Source organism: Odocoileus virginianus, chromosome 1, assembly GCF_023699985.2.
Source record: "Odocoileus virginianus isolate 20LAN1187 ecotype Illinois chromosome 1, Ovbor_1.2, whole genome shotgun sequence".
NCBI lineage: Eukaryota > Metazoa > Chordata > Mammalia > Artiodactyla > Cervidae > Odocoileus > Odocoileus virginianus.
The window spans coordinates 31,157,222-31,170,305 of NC_069674.1; the positions used below are offsets into that span (position 1 = coordinate 31,157,222).

A 13,084-nucleotide genomic window follows, 5' to 3' on the forward strand; every position below is an offset into this window, starting at 1 on the left:
TCAAAAATCAGTTCAATTCAATCAATTCAATACAGATTAAAATTTTCTTTCTGAGTTACCTATTTCTCCTAGGTTAAGAGAAGTAAAATTACTAAGCCCAACTATGTCCAAAAATAAATGCCAAACACCAAACCACACAATACACAACCTTATATTATGGTTCCTTTGTTTTCCATAAGTAGTATCTTCTAGTCTATATATTTGTTGGAAATACTATTTAGACAGGATATTCTATTTGAGGAAGCAGAATCAATCTGGCATTCAGAGCTTCCCTCCTTCTGAGGTGTTCGTGAAGCGTCTAGTAGTGACTCCTGTGTGGTCTAATGCCATCTTGTGCAGCCAATGCAGCCCTTTAACTAAAACTTTAAAGTTCTCTGGGTTTAAGGACACTTGAACCACTACAATATTATAAAGTAATTAGCCTCCAACTAACAAAAATAAATGAAAAAAAAAGAAAATATATCAATATACAATTTCCAGTTTCAAGTTGTCTTAAAATATGGTGAAAAGAAATGTCTGAATATATGTATTTTTAAATCCAGGAAATCTAGGAAAATCCAGGAAATCATTTCAATAGCGATCACTTCTAAGAAGTAAGCAGTATAAGCCCATTCATTTCTGATGATATTCTCATTGCTTAACGTGATAAGGTCTAACAACTCAAACAGAGGGAAGGTTTTAATCTCGTGATCATGGTGGGCTACATGTTCATGATATATATTAAAAAAAAAGAAAGACCAAAAGACCTAGTTTTTCTTTCTTCACTGAATTGTCTTTATATAGACATTTTAAATAGAAAATTTATCATTAATAGAAAGAAGGAAATTCATTTTCTGAAATCCTTACATGAAATGAAGTTACTAAGGAAAGAACTCAATTTTAGTGCTGACGTTCTCAGATTTACTATTCGCTCTTTCATTGCAGAGTGATAAACTTTGCTCACCTTCTTGTAATAACTTTAAAAATGGGACTGTTCACTGTATTTACCAACCCTGCCATTTCTCAGCATAATTATAGGATATATCCTGAATAGAAAAGTTGTTTTTAGTCTATGCTAAAAAAACACACAACTGAAACACATCTTCCCCTCCTCTTCCACTGTTTCTCTATCCATCTGATAGCCAGCATGGATTTTTATTGTTTCTCCACATATTGCAGTTGTATAATATTTCTGAAACAACCTTAGCGTAAGTGATTCTATTTAAATCATGTTTGATGGGCCATGTGACATTTCAAAATAGCTTATGGTAAAGCAATGAGCTCTCTTACAGGCAGATGTTATGATGCTCTTAGTAACTTTTATGAATAGAATTCTATATATACATTCAAGGGCAAGTCTTTTCTTCCAAGATTGAAGAAGTCTAACAGCTCAAAAGATAAGCTATTATGAACAAAACTAGAAGTAAGTGTGGTCAAGACCAATTTACTTCAGCTGTTCATCAATTAAATTTAAGACTCTTAAAACTAATTTATCCTGAAATTTTATAGTTATCACACTTACTTTTTCATTTTCCAGGTGGGATAATAAGCATAGAAATTGACAATACTACCAACCTTTATTGTATTAAAAATAAAAAGAGATAATATACTTAATATTGAATAATCCATATTTAAAATTCTTGACTTGGGTGTGATTGCTTGGGAGAGAAGTGTTCATTTGGATAAAGGCTTTTTCTCATTTGTTTTCTTTTTGACATTCTATGAACTCAGACAAAAAAATCAGTCTGAACTCAGCTTGAGCTAAGCAGCTGTAAAATGTCCTCATCTGAAACTGTAAGCAGGACCTGGAATCAAATCCAGAGAAACTAAGACACAAATTTATTCAAAAAGAATATAACACACCCTTTTACTGAAAACAAAAGTGAAACTAAGTTAAATAAATGGATTGTCCATTTTTTTTTAATACCAGTTACTCAGGTCTACCATTCTTATTCAATTAACCATTACCCCAGGCAGTATTTATTTACCATACGTCCTCCCAAAACCCTAACCTAAACCCTGTTACTTGGGGTAATTTAAGAAATTAAGTAATTGACTGCTTTGATCTCCTTGTTGACCAAGGGACTCTCAAGAGTCTTTCTCAGCACCACAATCTGAAAGCATCAGTTCCAGTTAATCCAAAAGGAAATCAACCCTGAATATGCATTGGAAGGTCTGATGCTGAAGTTGAAGCTCCAATACTTTGGCCAGTGATGTGATGAGCCAACTCATTGCAAAAGACCCTGATGCTGGGAAAGACTGAGGGCAAGAGGAGAAGGGGTTGACAGAGGATTAGATGGTTGGATAGTATAATTGACTCAATGGGCACAAGTTTAAGCAAATTCATGGAGATAGTGAAGGACGGGGAAGCCTGATGTGCTTCAGTCCATGGGTTGCAATGAGTCAGACACTTTAATTTCTTGTTGCTAGTTTCTGAACAATAAGAAATTAAATAATTAGAAAAAAGCAAATTAAAAATAGGATTTTACTTTTTGTCAATCAAGTTGACCAGATTTTTAAAACAAGTGTGATCCTGCAGCTCAATTCCAGAAAAATAAATGACCCAATCAAAAAATAGGCCAAAGACATTTCTCCAAAGAAGACATACAGATGGCTAACAAACACATGAAAAGATGATCAACATCACTCATTATCAGAGAAATGCAAATCAAAATCACAACAAGGTACCATTACATTAGCCAGTCAGGATGGCTGCTATCCAAAAGTCTACAAGCAATAAATGCTGGAGAGGGTGTGGAGAAAAGGGAACCCTCTTACACTGTTGGTGGGAATGCAAACTAGTACAGCCACTATGGAGAACAGTGTGGAGATTCCTTAAAAAACTGGTAATAGAACTGCCATATGACCCAGCAATCCCACTTCTGGGCACACACACCGAGGAAACCAGATCTGAAAGAGACACGTGCACCCCAGTGTTCATCACAGCTCTGTTTACAATTGCCAGGACATGGAAGCAACCTAGATGCCCATCAGCAGACAAATAGATAAGGAAGCTGTGGTACATATACACCATGGAATATTACTCAGCCAGTAAGAAGAATTCATTTGAATCAGTTCTAATGAGATGGATGAAACTGGAGCCCATAATACAGAGTGAAGTAAGCCAGAAAGATAAAGACCAATACAGTATACTAATGCATATATATGGAATTTAAAAAGATGGCAACGATAACCCTATATGCAAAACAGAAAAAGAGACACAGATGTACAGAACAGACTTTGGGACTCTGTGGGAGAAGGCGAGGGTGGGATATTCAGAGAGAACAGCATTGAAACAGATATACTATCAAGGGTGAAGCAGATCACCAGCCCAGGCTGGATGCATGAGACAAGTGCTCAGGGCTGGTGCACTGGAAAGACCCAGAGGGATGGGATGGAGAGGGAGGCGGGAGGAGGGATCGGGATGGGGGACACACATAAATCCATGGCTGATTCATGTCAATGTATGACAAAAACCACTACAATATTGTAAAGTAATTAGCGTCCAACTAATAAAAATAAATGAAAAAAATAAATAAATAAAGCAAGTGTGAGTAAAAATGTGAGGAAATGGATAAAAATGTGAGGAAAAACAATTTTCTAAAATTTTACCATTATATCAATATTAAAAACACTTGGCAATTTGATCCAGCAACTCTCTTTTTGTTAAAGTCTATTTTTTCTGAAAAAACAATTGCTCAAGGAAATAGAATTCGAGGATGTTCATTACCTTGGATATATAATAGTAAAACGTTAACAAAATTTTACAAAATAATAAATTTAAATAATTAAAAATGGCACAAAGTTATGGAGAATCTTTGTTTTTATGTATTTCTCAAAATTAAAAAATTAATAATAAAAAGAATGTCCTTATATGTAGGTCATAATTGTAAATGGGTAAATTAAAGGCAAGTCTTTCTATAAAATGTCATGCAGAACTACCACACACCATCTGCACAGAAGTCAGAAGCTAGACATGCCTTAATTTGTTCAATTTTTCCTGCTTTAATGTATATCTTGATTATTCTATGTTCTAATTTATTTCACCAAAAAGATGATACAAATGGCTAATAAAAATTAAAATCCTGACTTCAAGAGTAATCAAACAGAACAAATTAAAATTAAAATGCCATTTTTTAAGCATATCAGATTAGTGAAGATTTTCAAAATGACAGTTTTTAAATCCTGATTTATTCAGTGGGGTGGTCACTTACTTATATGTAAGCACATACATGCTCTCTAGAAGCCAACTAGGTCATGTGTATCTAGAATTCTGAAAGCATTTATTTTTTGCTATTCAGTAATGGTATATCAAGGATCCTTTTACAAAAATGATAAAAATATAAAGTCATTTCTATTCATCTATTTATCACTGTTTTTAACAGCCTGAATATCCAAATATTAAAAATGAAACATTTATTCCATAGACTGTTAGGCAGACACTAAGTATCAGGATCAACAGGGATTATCACTGAAATAAGGAAATACTCAAAAATAATTACTAGAATAAATTGGATGCAAAACTCTATGTAAGAAGCATATAAACATAATATAATAAAAACTGTCCTGAAAAGAATATACCAAATTTTCTAGTGGATATACCTGGAGGGAGTAAACAGTGGTTTTATATTCTTCTTTGTATTTGAATGAATTTTTTAAAAAATTTATACTTTTAAAGTAAGAATTAAAAAAAGAAAATGCATGCCTCACTACAAAATTCATGGTGCTGCTATCTTTCATCTATAAAACAGATTGGCTCAGTTCAGTTCAGTTCAGTCGCTCAGTTGTGTCCGACTCTTTGCGACCCCATGAATCGCAGCACGCCAGGTCTCCCTGTCCATCACCAACTCCCAGAGTTTACTCAAACTCACATCGATCGAGTCAGTGATGCCATCCAGCCATCTCATCCTCTGTTGTCCCCTTCTCCTCCTGCCCCCAATCCCTCCCAGCATCAGGGTCTTTTCCAATGAGTCAACTCTTCGCACGAGGTGGCCGAAGTACTGGAGTTTCAGCTTCAGCATCAGTCCTTGCAATGAACACTCAGGACTGATCTCCTTTAGGATGGACTGGTTGGATCTCCTTGCAGTCCAAGGGACTCAAGAGTCTTCGCCAACACCACAGTTCAAAAGCATCAATTTTTAAGTGCTCAGCTTTCTTCACAGTTCAACTCTCAAATCCATACATGACCACTGGAAAAACCATAGCCTTGACTAGGCGGATGGGAAATAGATGGGGAAACAGTGGAAACAGTGTCAGACTTTATTTTTTTGGGCTCCAAAATCATTGCAGATGGTGACTGCAGCCAGGAAATTAAAAGACACTTACTCCTTGGAAGGAAAGTTATGACCAACCTAGATAGCATATTAAAAAGCAGAGACATTACTTTGCCAAAAATGGCTAGATTCATGTTAAAGCCCTTTTAATTTGATTTCAATTATTAACCCAATCTTACCTCTAATGAGTACCCAACTCTACCACTGAACTCTATCTCAGATGGTCATCAGGCATGTTATGTTCCCTGCAGAGTCCACCCAAGCTCATCCAATCAGGCCTAGAGCTTCTCTTCTTTCCTAAGGTTTTTGATCATCATTTCTGATGGAACTATTTTAAGCCAGCATCAGCTATTCATGATGCTCTAAGTTAAGTCTGGTAATCACACAAAATCACATTTAGCCCTGATTCCAATTAACTCAGCACACTAATTCAGAAGGAAACTCCTTTTGAAGGCAAGACTACCATCATTATTTGTTAATATTAATCATAACAACAACTGTGATCATAACAAGAATAGCTGATAAAGTTTATTGAGAATTCTCCATTTACAAGGAGACACTGTGTCAACTCCATTTAATGTTCAGAAAAATCTTCCATTTCACAGATGAGAAAACTGAGACTCAATTAGGGTACATACTTTTCCCAAGGAGACGTAGCTAGTGTTGATCTGAGATTCAAATCTAGCTCTGTCTGAGATCAATATACCCTATTCTGCCAATTTGCTAATGGAAATTCACTAGAAATCATTTTGCATATGATACATTTTTAGTGATTAATTGCATTTCCATGTAGCTAAGTTAAAATGATGTGTGGAGCTACAAAATTTTCTTTTACACATAAGAGCAGATACAAAAACAATAATAATTTTCATTGAATTTCATTATATTCTAATATATTTACCTGTATAGGACCAGCCAATTTCTTCAACAAGTTTTCTCTGTTGTCTGTAGTATCCATAAATCCAATCTACAACCAAGAAAAAAATAAACAATTGGTCAATGTGTAGAAAAATATATGTGTACAAATTTTAAAAAAACATAAGAAGCCCAAAGCACCATTCATAAAGTAACAGTCCTCGATTATTCTTTTCTATTTCATCTTCACAATTTCAACTGCCACCATTATAGACTCCATCATCCCTGTTCTGTTAATTAGTGTAACTTTTAGCAGGGCACATTTTAAAACTGCTGAAGTTCAGGCAGAGACAAAGAAGGTATTCTGTGAAAAGCATGAGCAACCTAGAGAATTTCATCTCATAGAGTGACTAGGGTCAGAAAGGACAGCTTATTCTATCTTTAGATTTTTCTTACCATTCCCTCAATTGAGTACTTGAAATTCTACTGACTAGTGATACTTTTCAAGTTACAACCCAAGTTGTATCTGTAAATGCTTCTAGGAGAGCCAGAGGTCACCATGTTTTCAAAATTTACTTCTCTTACAAGGCACAACAAAATTAATAGTCTTGAAGAATGGAAATTTCAGTGTGTGTGTGTGTGTGTGTGTGTGTGTGTGTGTGTGTTGGCTGGGAGAAAGCTTGTGTTAGACAGTGTAAGTGAATTTGTCTCTTAGAGGAACAGTGATGACTAAAGGAGGTAATGCGGGGGAAGCTTGGGGCATTGTAAAACAGTAGACTCTTCATGACCTAGAGAGAGAAGCTCTAGTTCTTGAACATGAGGCAAGGGCTACAGAAAGGAAAACGGATGGAGGCCAAAGGCTCACTCTGTACCGTTCAGAATTTTGCCTGGAGTCATGCCTGTACCCAAGATACAGGGACATTATGATTCATTCTCCTCCTTCCTGCGTCATTGTGCTCTTGCACCATTATTTCAGCCTGTCTTAACACTAGTACGCCATTTCAGCTACATTGTGAGAAAATACATCTTTGTGAGCGAGGTTTGGAAGCTGATCAGTGTTGACAAAATTATTTCTGTAGAAAAGGCTACAGGAATTTCCTAGTTGCCTGGTGGTTAGAATTCTGGGCTTTCACTGCCGTGGTGAGTTCAGTCGCTGGTTGAGGAACTGAGATCCTGTAAGTCACATGGCATGACCAGAAAAAGAAAAGGCTACAAAGAGCTAGTTTACAAATGAACATGTGGAACATTACATATTCATAAATTGGGGTTCTGTACATATGGTTTTCATTTGAATACAAGGATTTATTTATACCATACTATAGATATACATACATATTATAAATATTTCTCATCAGTTTTGAAGAGAGACTCTTATTTCCTCTTATTTTCTTTACACAGATGTTTTTTCTCTTTTTTGACAGTTCCCAATTTAAGGGAGGCAAATATCTCAAGGACGTTTCAAAAATTATTTTTCTTCTATTCCATATTACACACGATCTGATTAGCATGGTAATACATACTAAAATTTTGCAAAAACTTAAAAGCAGGCTATCTTACAGAAATACACATTCTGAATCCATAGATTATTGAAAACCAAAACCAATCTTGGAGAAAGCAAAAAAAAATTGTTTTAAAAATTTCTCTACCCATAAATATAGGTAAATATTCTATTGGCCATGTAGCACATTTCAACAAACATTTGTTTTGATAACTGTTTTACTGAAATATGGTTTACACACCTTACAATTCACCCAAGAAAGTGTACAATTTAACGGCACTTACTATATTCACAGAATTATGCAATCATCACTACAGAAAATTTTAAAGCATCTTTATTATCCTCCAAAAGAAACCTCATACCTTTAGCTGCCACTCCCAACCCCACCTCGACTTCCATTAATTTGTAGATTTGGATATTCCAGATATTTCTAAATACATGATCATGCAATACACGGCTTTTTATGGCTGGCTTCTTTAACTTAGCATAATTAATGTTTTCAAGGTTTACCCATGTTGTAGAACATATGAGTACTTCACTCCTTTTTTTTAAACTTTTTATTTTGTATTGGAGTATAGTTGATTAACAATGCTGTGATAATTTCAGGTGAATATCCCCTGAGGATGGCAACCCACTCCAGTATTCTTGTCTGGAGAATTCCACTAACAGAAGAGCCTGGTGGATGACAGTCCATGGAGTTGCAAAGAGTTGGACACGACCGAGGGACTAGCACTTTCACTTTTCATACATGTATCTGGGCTTCTCTGGTGGCTCAGCTGATAAAGAAATCCAACTGCCAGTGCAGAAGACACAAGAGACTTGGGTTCGATCCCTGGGTCAGAAAGATCCCCTGGAGTAGGAAATGGCAACCCACTCCAGTATTTCTTGCCTGGAAAATTCCACGGACAGAGGAGCCTGGCGGGCCCCAGTCCATGGGGTGCAAGAAGTCAGACATGATTGAGCATGTATGCAGGCACATACATGTATCCATTCTCCCCCAAACTTCCCTCCCATCCAGGCTGTCATATAACATTGAGCACAGCTGCATGTGCGATACAGTAGGCCATTGTTGGTTATCCACTTTAAATATTGCAGTGTAATACTTCATTCCTTTTTATTGTCTAATAGTATTCCATTGTCCAGTGACCAAAATGGCCTTAAAACTCCTCTCAGCTTGACTAAACTTTGGACAGGCTACTTCCTAGCTCTATGTTTCTGACCTCCTATTTCTTCCAGCATTTCATTTAGAAAACTTATACATTCTTTCTTTGTTACTTTGAGAGGTAAATATTTTTAAATAGCCACATGCCATTCTACAACTAGGACCGTACTTATCAAGACTAAGGAAAACATCTCTCTGAAAAGCAACTATCAAAGGAAATAAGCACCCTTATCTCCCACGTTCTGTAGGAGGATAGGAGCCTAACTTCCATTGAGGTATTTTGCTCCAAGTTGTAAAAACTACCTCTGTCATAATGATATAGGCTTATCTTTCTTTTGGGTGGAGCAATTGCAGACGGCCGATGACTTTCTCCGATGTCCTGAATTACATTTACACTGGGATCAACTTATCTCTCCAAACACCTTACCTTTTTGGCCTCATCAGGGTTGAGTTCAGATTCGGTTCTGCCTTCTCACCCTACTGCAACTGCCTTGAATAAAGTTTTCTTTGCCTGTTTCATTTTCTTTGCTGCAATTTTTGTTTCAATGTTGGCTATGCCACTTTCTATTTATCCATTCATCAATTGTTGGATACTTGGGTTGTATCCTCTTTGGGGCTATCGTGAAAAATACTGCTTTGAATATTCACGCATATGTTTTCTACTTAAAAATTAAACATTAGGCTCATAACACATTTTTTAGCTTTGTCCATAAAAGGGTAGTCATTTAAGGTTAAATTCTGGGGACAAGTGTTTTTTCATTATCAAGGAATATATACAACTAGATGTGAGGACCTCAAAAGTCATTTGATTCAGAATTTAACAGGCTACAAAAATTCCTGTTTTACAGATAAGACAAATTTTTCAATGGAAATTTAAGTGGTTTGGACAGGCAAAAAGTGACAAAACTGGAAACAATAATCCACGGCTCCTGCCTCCTACTCACTAAGTCTTCCCCAATATCAAGGGTTCCTAACAATCTGGAGTTACTGGTTATTCTCTTACGTTCTCTGCCTGAGTAGGAACCTCTTCAAGAGAAACAAAATAAAACAAACAAACAAAAATTACTGGGGTTGAATTTCCCAGCAGGAATTATTTGGGCAAATAAATTAAAGAGAACTGACCATATATCTGATCTGACCTGGCCATCACTTGGAATTTCCCTCTGAAACTCTGCCCTGCCCATAGGGAAAAGATTTATTCTCTTCATTTATGTTTTTAATAAAAATATTTTTTAAAGGTAAAGACATTTTTGACATATAAATGCATTTTGGTGATTTCAGAAGACCAAATGCCATGTAGAACCTATAATTAACAAGTATTCCATTGAAAAAAATAAAACAGTAAGCTCTTGTTTTAATGATTCAGGCTAAAGGATGACAGCAAAATATCAGCAGATTTTAGCTTTCCTTGTAGGGCTTTATTAATATACAATCAGCATTTGTCCTTGGTTTTTAATTACTTACATTAAGAAAGCTTTTTTCAATACAAGATTCCCAGGTGTTGGTAGCTCTCTTCAGCCCCTTTATGTATTGTTCCCTTAATTGTTACTTCAAACAATCCGTTACACATTCATATGCTAATTACATGGTCCTTGGGCGTGAGAGAGTACCCCACTTTTAAAATTCTACTTAGAGGTCTGATAGATGAGATGTGATAGCTCCAATGAACAAGAAAAAAAGAATCTAGGTTCACTTTTTTTTGTTGCATTGTATACTTTGAAAACCAGTAAATCCTATATAAAGTAGAGTCTATCAAAGTGCTTACATATTTTAAAATCAATTAAAATAATGAAATATCGAATTTTTTTTGTTTGTTTCTGTGGGTTTGAGCTTCTTTAGCTTGTATATTTTGTTTCTTTCTGTTCAAAAGTATTTTCTCCGTCTGCTTTGGTGTGTTTTGTAGGGATAAAACTAAGAAATAAATTTCAAAAATGGTTGGTACACATGATGCAGAGTAAGAACATAAACATTAGTAAACCTTTTTAAAAGGTAACTCTAAAGTTGGTCCTGAAAAATTATTCCTCATGAAGGGGCTACCAAAATTGAGAGAAATTTGGTTTATACTATTTTAGGTAATTTTAAATGTCACTGCTTCAATCTATTCAATCTTATACTGTGAGCATTTACTTCTTTTGCAAACATTTATATGCCACATATTCCTTTTCTTTAGATCCACATAATGGAAATCAAAGTTTTGATAACAACTACATGGAACATGTATATAAATTCAGCACTTTTTGCTCATTTTTTAAAACAAAGAAAAACTCCAGGGGCTCATTTTGTACTAAAATATCACTACAAATATTTTGAACATATAAATGCCTCTGATTTTGCCCTGAATGGCTAAAGAAAGTCTTTGCTTTATGCTGATCAACAATTCATCACCTGCATTCTACCATATAATCTAACAGCCATGCTCTGACAAAACATACACACACACGATGCTATTAAGAGGCCAAATGTATGACAGAGAAGAAATAGAGTGGGCCACAGAAAAAGACTTCCCAGGTGGCGCTAGTGGTAAAGAATCCCCCTGCCAATGCAGGGGACGTTAGAGACCTGGGTTCGATCTCTGGGTTGGGAAGATCCCCTCGAGAGAGGAAAGGCTACCCACTCCAGTATTCTGGCCTGGAGAATTCCATGGACTGTATAGTCCATGGGGTCTCAAAGAGTCAGACACAACTGAGCAACTTTCACATACCCCATTTTTACCTACCTGGAATATATACTTGTATCCAGTATATATGCAAAGACATTTGTGAAACATAATTTAGTTAATTATGATAATTCAGATAACTTGTTTAGTGCATATTTATAGTTCAAACATGGCACTTACTGTTAATCACTACAGATGTAACTGTAAAAAATACACATATATTATTTTCCCCCAAACCACCTATCTTCCAATTCCAACTGTTTTCCAGGGTTAGAAAAAAGAATACCATTAGTTTTCTACCCTCTGCAGAGGTTTAAAAACATAGGTACTTTTTGCAGTTTCAAAACTTAAACTGCAGCTTATCTCCAAATAGAAGGGCACATGAATTCATATTATTAAAGATAGGAATTCTGGAAAAATATGAGTTATTAGAGTACAGGTGACTTCTTTATTTAATGATAAGGTTAAAGAGATGAAAAAGTAGATCCTTGAGGCACTGGTAAATTGTAAAAAGAGATGGAAAGACTGAACATATTGGACAATGTAAAAAACAGAGGGAGCCACTTCCTTCATATGTCAGATGGTAGTCAGATGTCCAATTAAATACACATTTCTCATAGGACTAAGGAAGGGTTTGGAGGTGAGCAATTATATCTTGGTGCTCCTTAGACACTGAGGACTGTGTTTACCTTCCAGAGGTTTGTATGTTGGCAATATGTCTACCAAACCTATTCAATGAAAACTCAAAATATTCAGAGGCTTGTCTTGGAAAGTCATCAGGATATTTTCTTATACTTAGATATGTTTTACCTAATGTGATTTAAATACATTCATAAAGTTGAGGCATTTTCCCTTGAAAACATGTTAATAATTTTATCTTGATCATATAGTAATACCTATTTCAGATAAATTTTTAAAATAAAGTTAAGCAAAATTAATTTAAAGATCACCTGTAATCCCATCTCCAACAGAAACTAGTATTTACAATCTTGTACATTATATATATATATATATGTATATATATTTTAAATGTTATGCTATGCAATATAATGACTTTATACTTTACATTAACTGAATTACACTATTTCATTATTTGGTGACTTGTTTTTTCTACATAATCATTCATGTCTCAAGCTAATAAATATGGTTTAAAGCACCATAATAGTTCACTTGAAGCATTCACTAATTTTTTGATATTAAAATAAAAGGCTGATATAGATTTGGAAAATTTATTCCTTAGGATTAAATATGAGTGATGAAATTTTCCAGTAAGCTAATTTGAATTTAAAGCTTTTGAGTATAGATTTTGATGAGGAAAGACTTGGGGAGAGGGACTGAAATATTTGAGATAGAGGAAGGGTGTTGAGCAGGAAATTAAGTGCCACTTTTTTTCCTATCAATCTTCTTCTACAACACCAAGAAAACACTAAACTGGAACAAGCTCATTATTATTGTGAAAAGAAAGTGAAGTCACTCAGTCGTGTCTGACTCTTTGCAACCCCGTGGACTGTAGCCTACCAGGCTCCTTCGTCCATGGGATTCTCCAGGCAAGAGGACTGGAGTGGGGTGCCCTTTCCTTCTCCAGGGGATCTTCCCGACCCAGGGATCGAACCCGGATCTCACGCATTGTAGGCGGACACTTTACCGTCTGAACCACCAGG

General features: G+C 35.5%; 1 protein-coding gene across 4 annotated transcripts in view; it reads right to left on the bottom strand.

The window, feature by feature from the left end:
- Positions 1-13,084, bottom strand: part of PTPRZ1 (protein tyrosine phosphatase receptor type Z1) — a 195,400-nt gene that overhangs the window by 129,686 nt on the left and 52,630 nt on the right. For all 4 annotated transcript variants that reach the window (XM_020892535.2, XM_070466368.1, XM_070466384.1 and 1 more), the window contains exon 2: positions 6,154-6,219. In XM_020892535.2, coding sequence (XP_020748194.2) covers positions 6,154-6,219 — 66 coding nt within the window. The remainder of the gene's footprint in view (positions 1-6,153; positions 6,220-13,084) is intronic.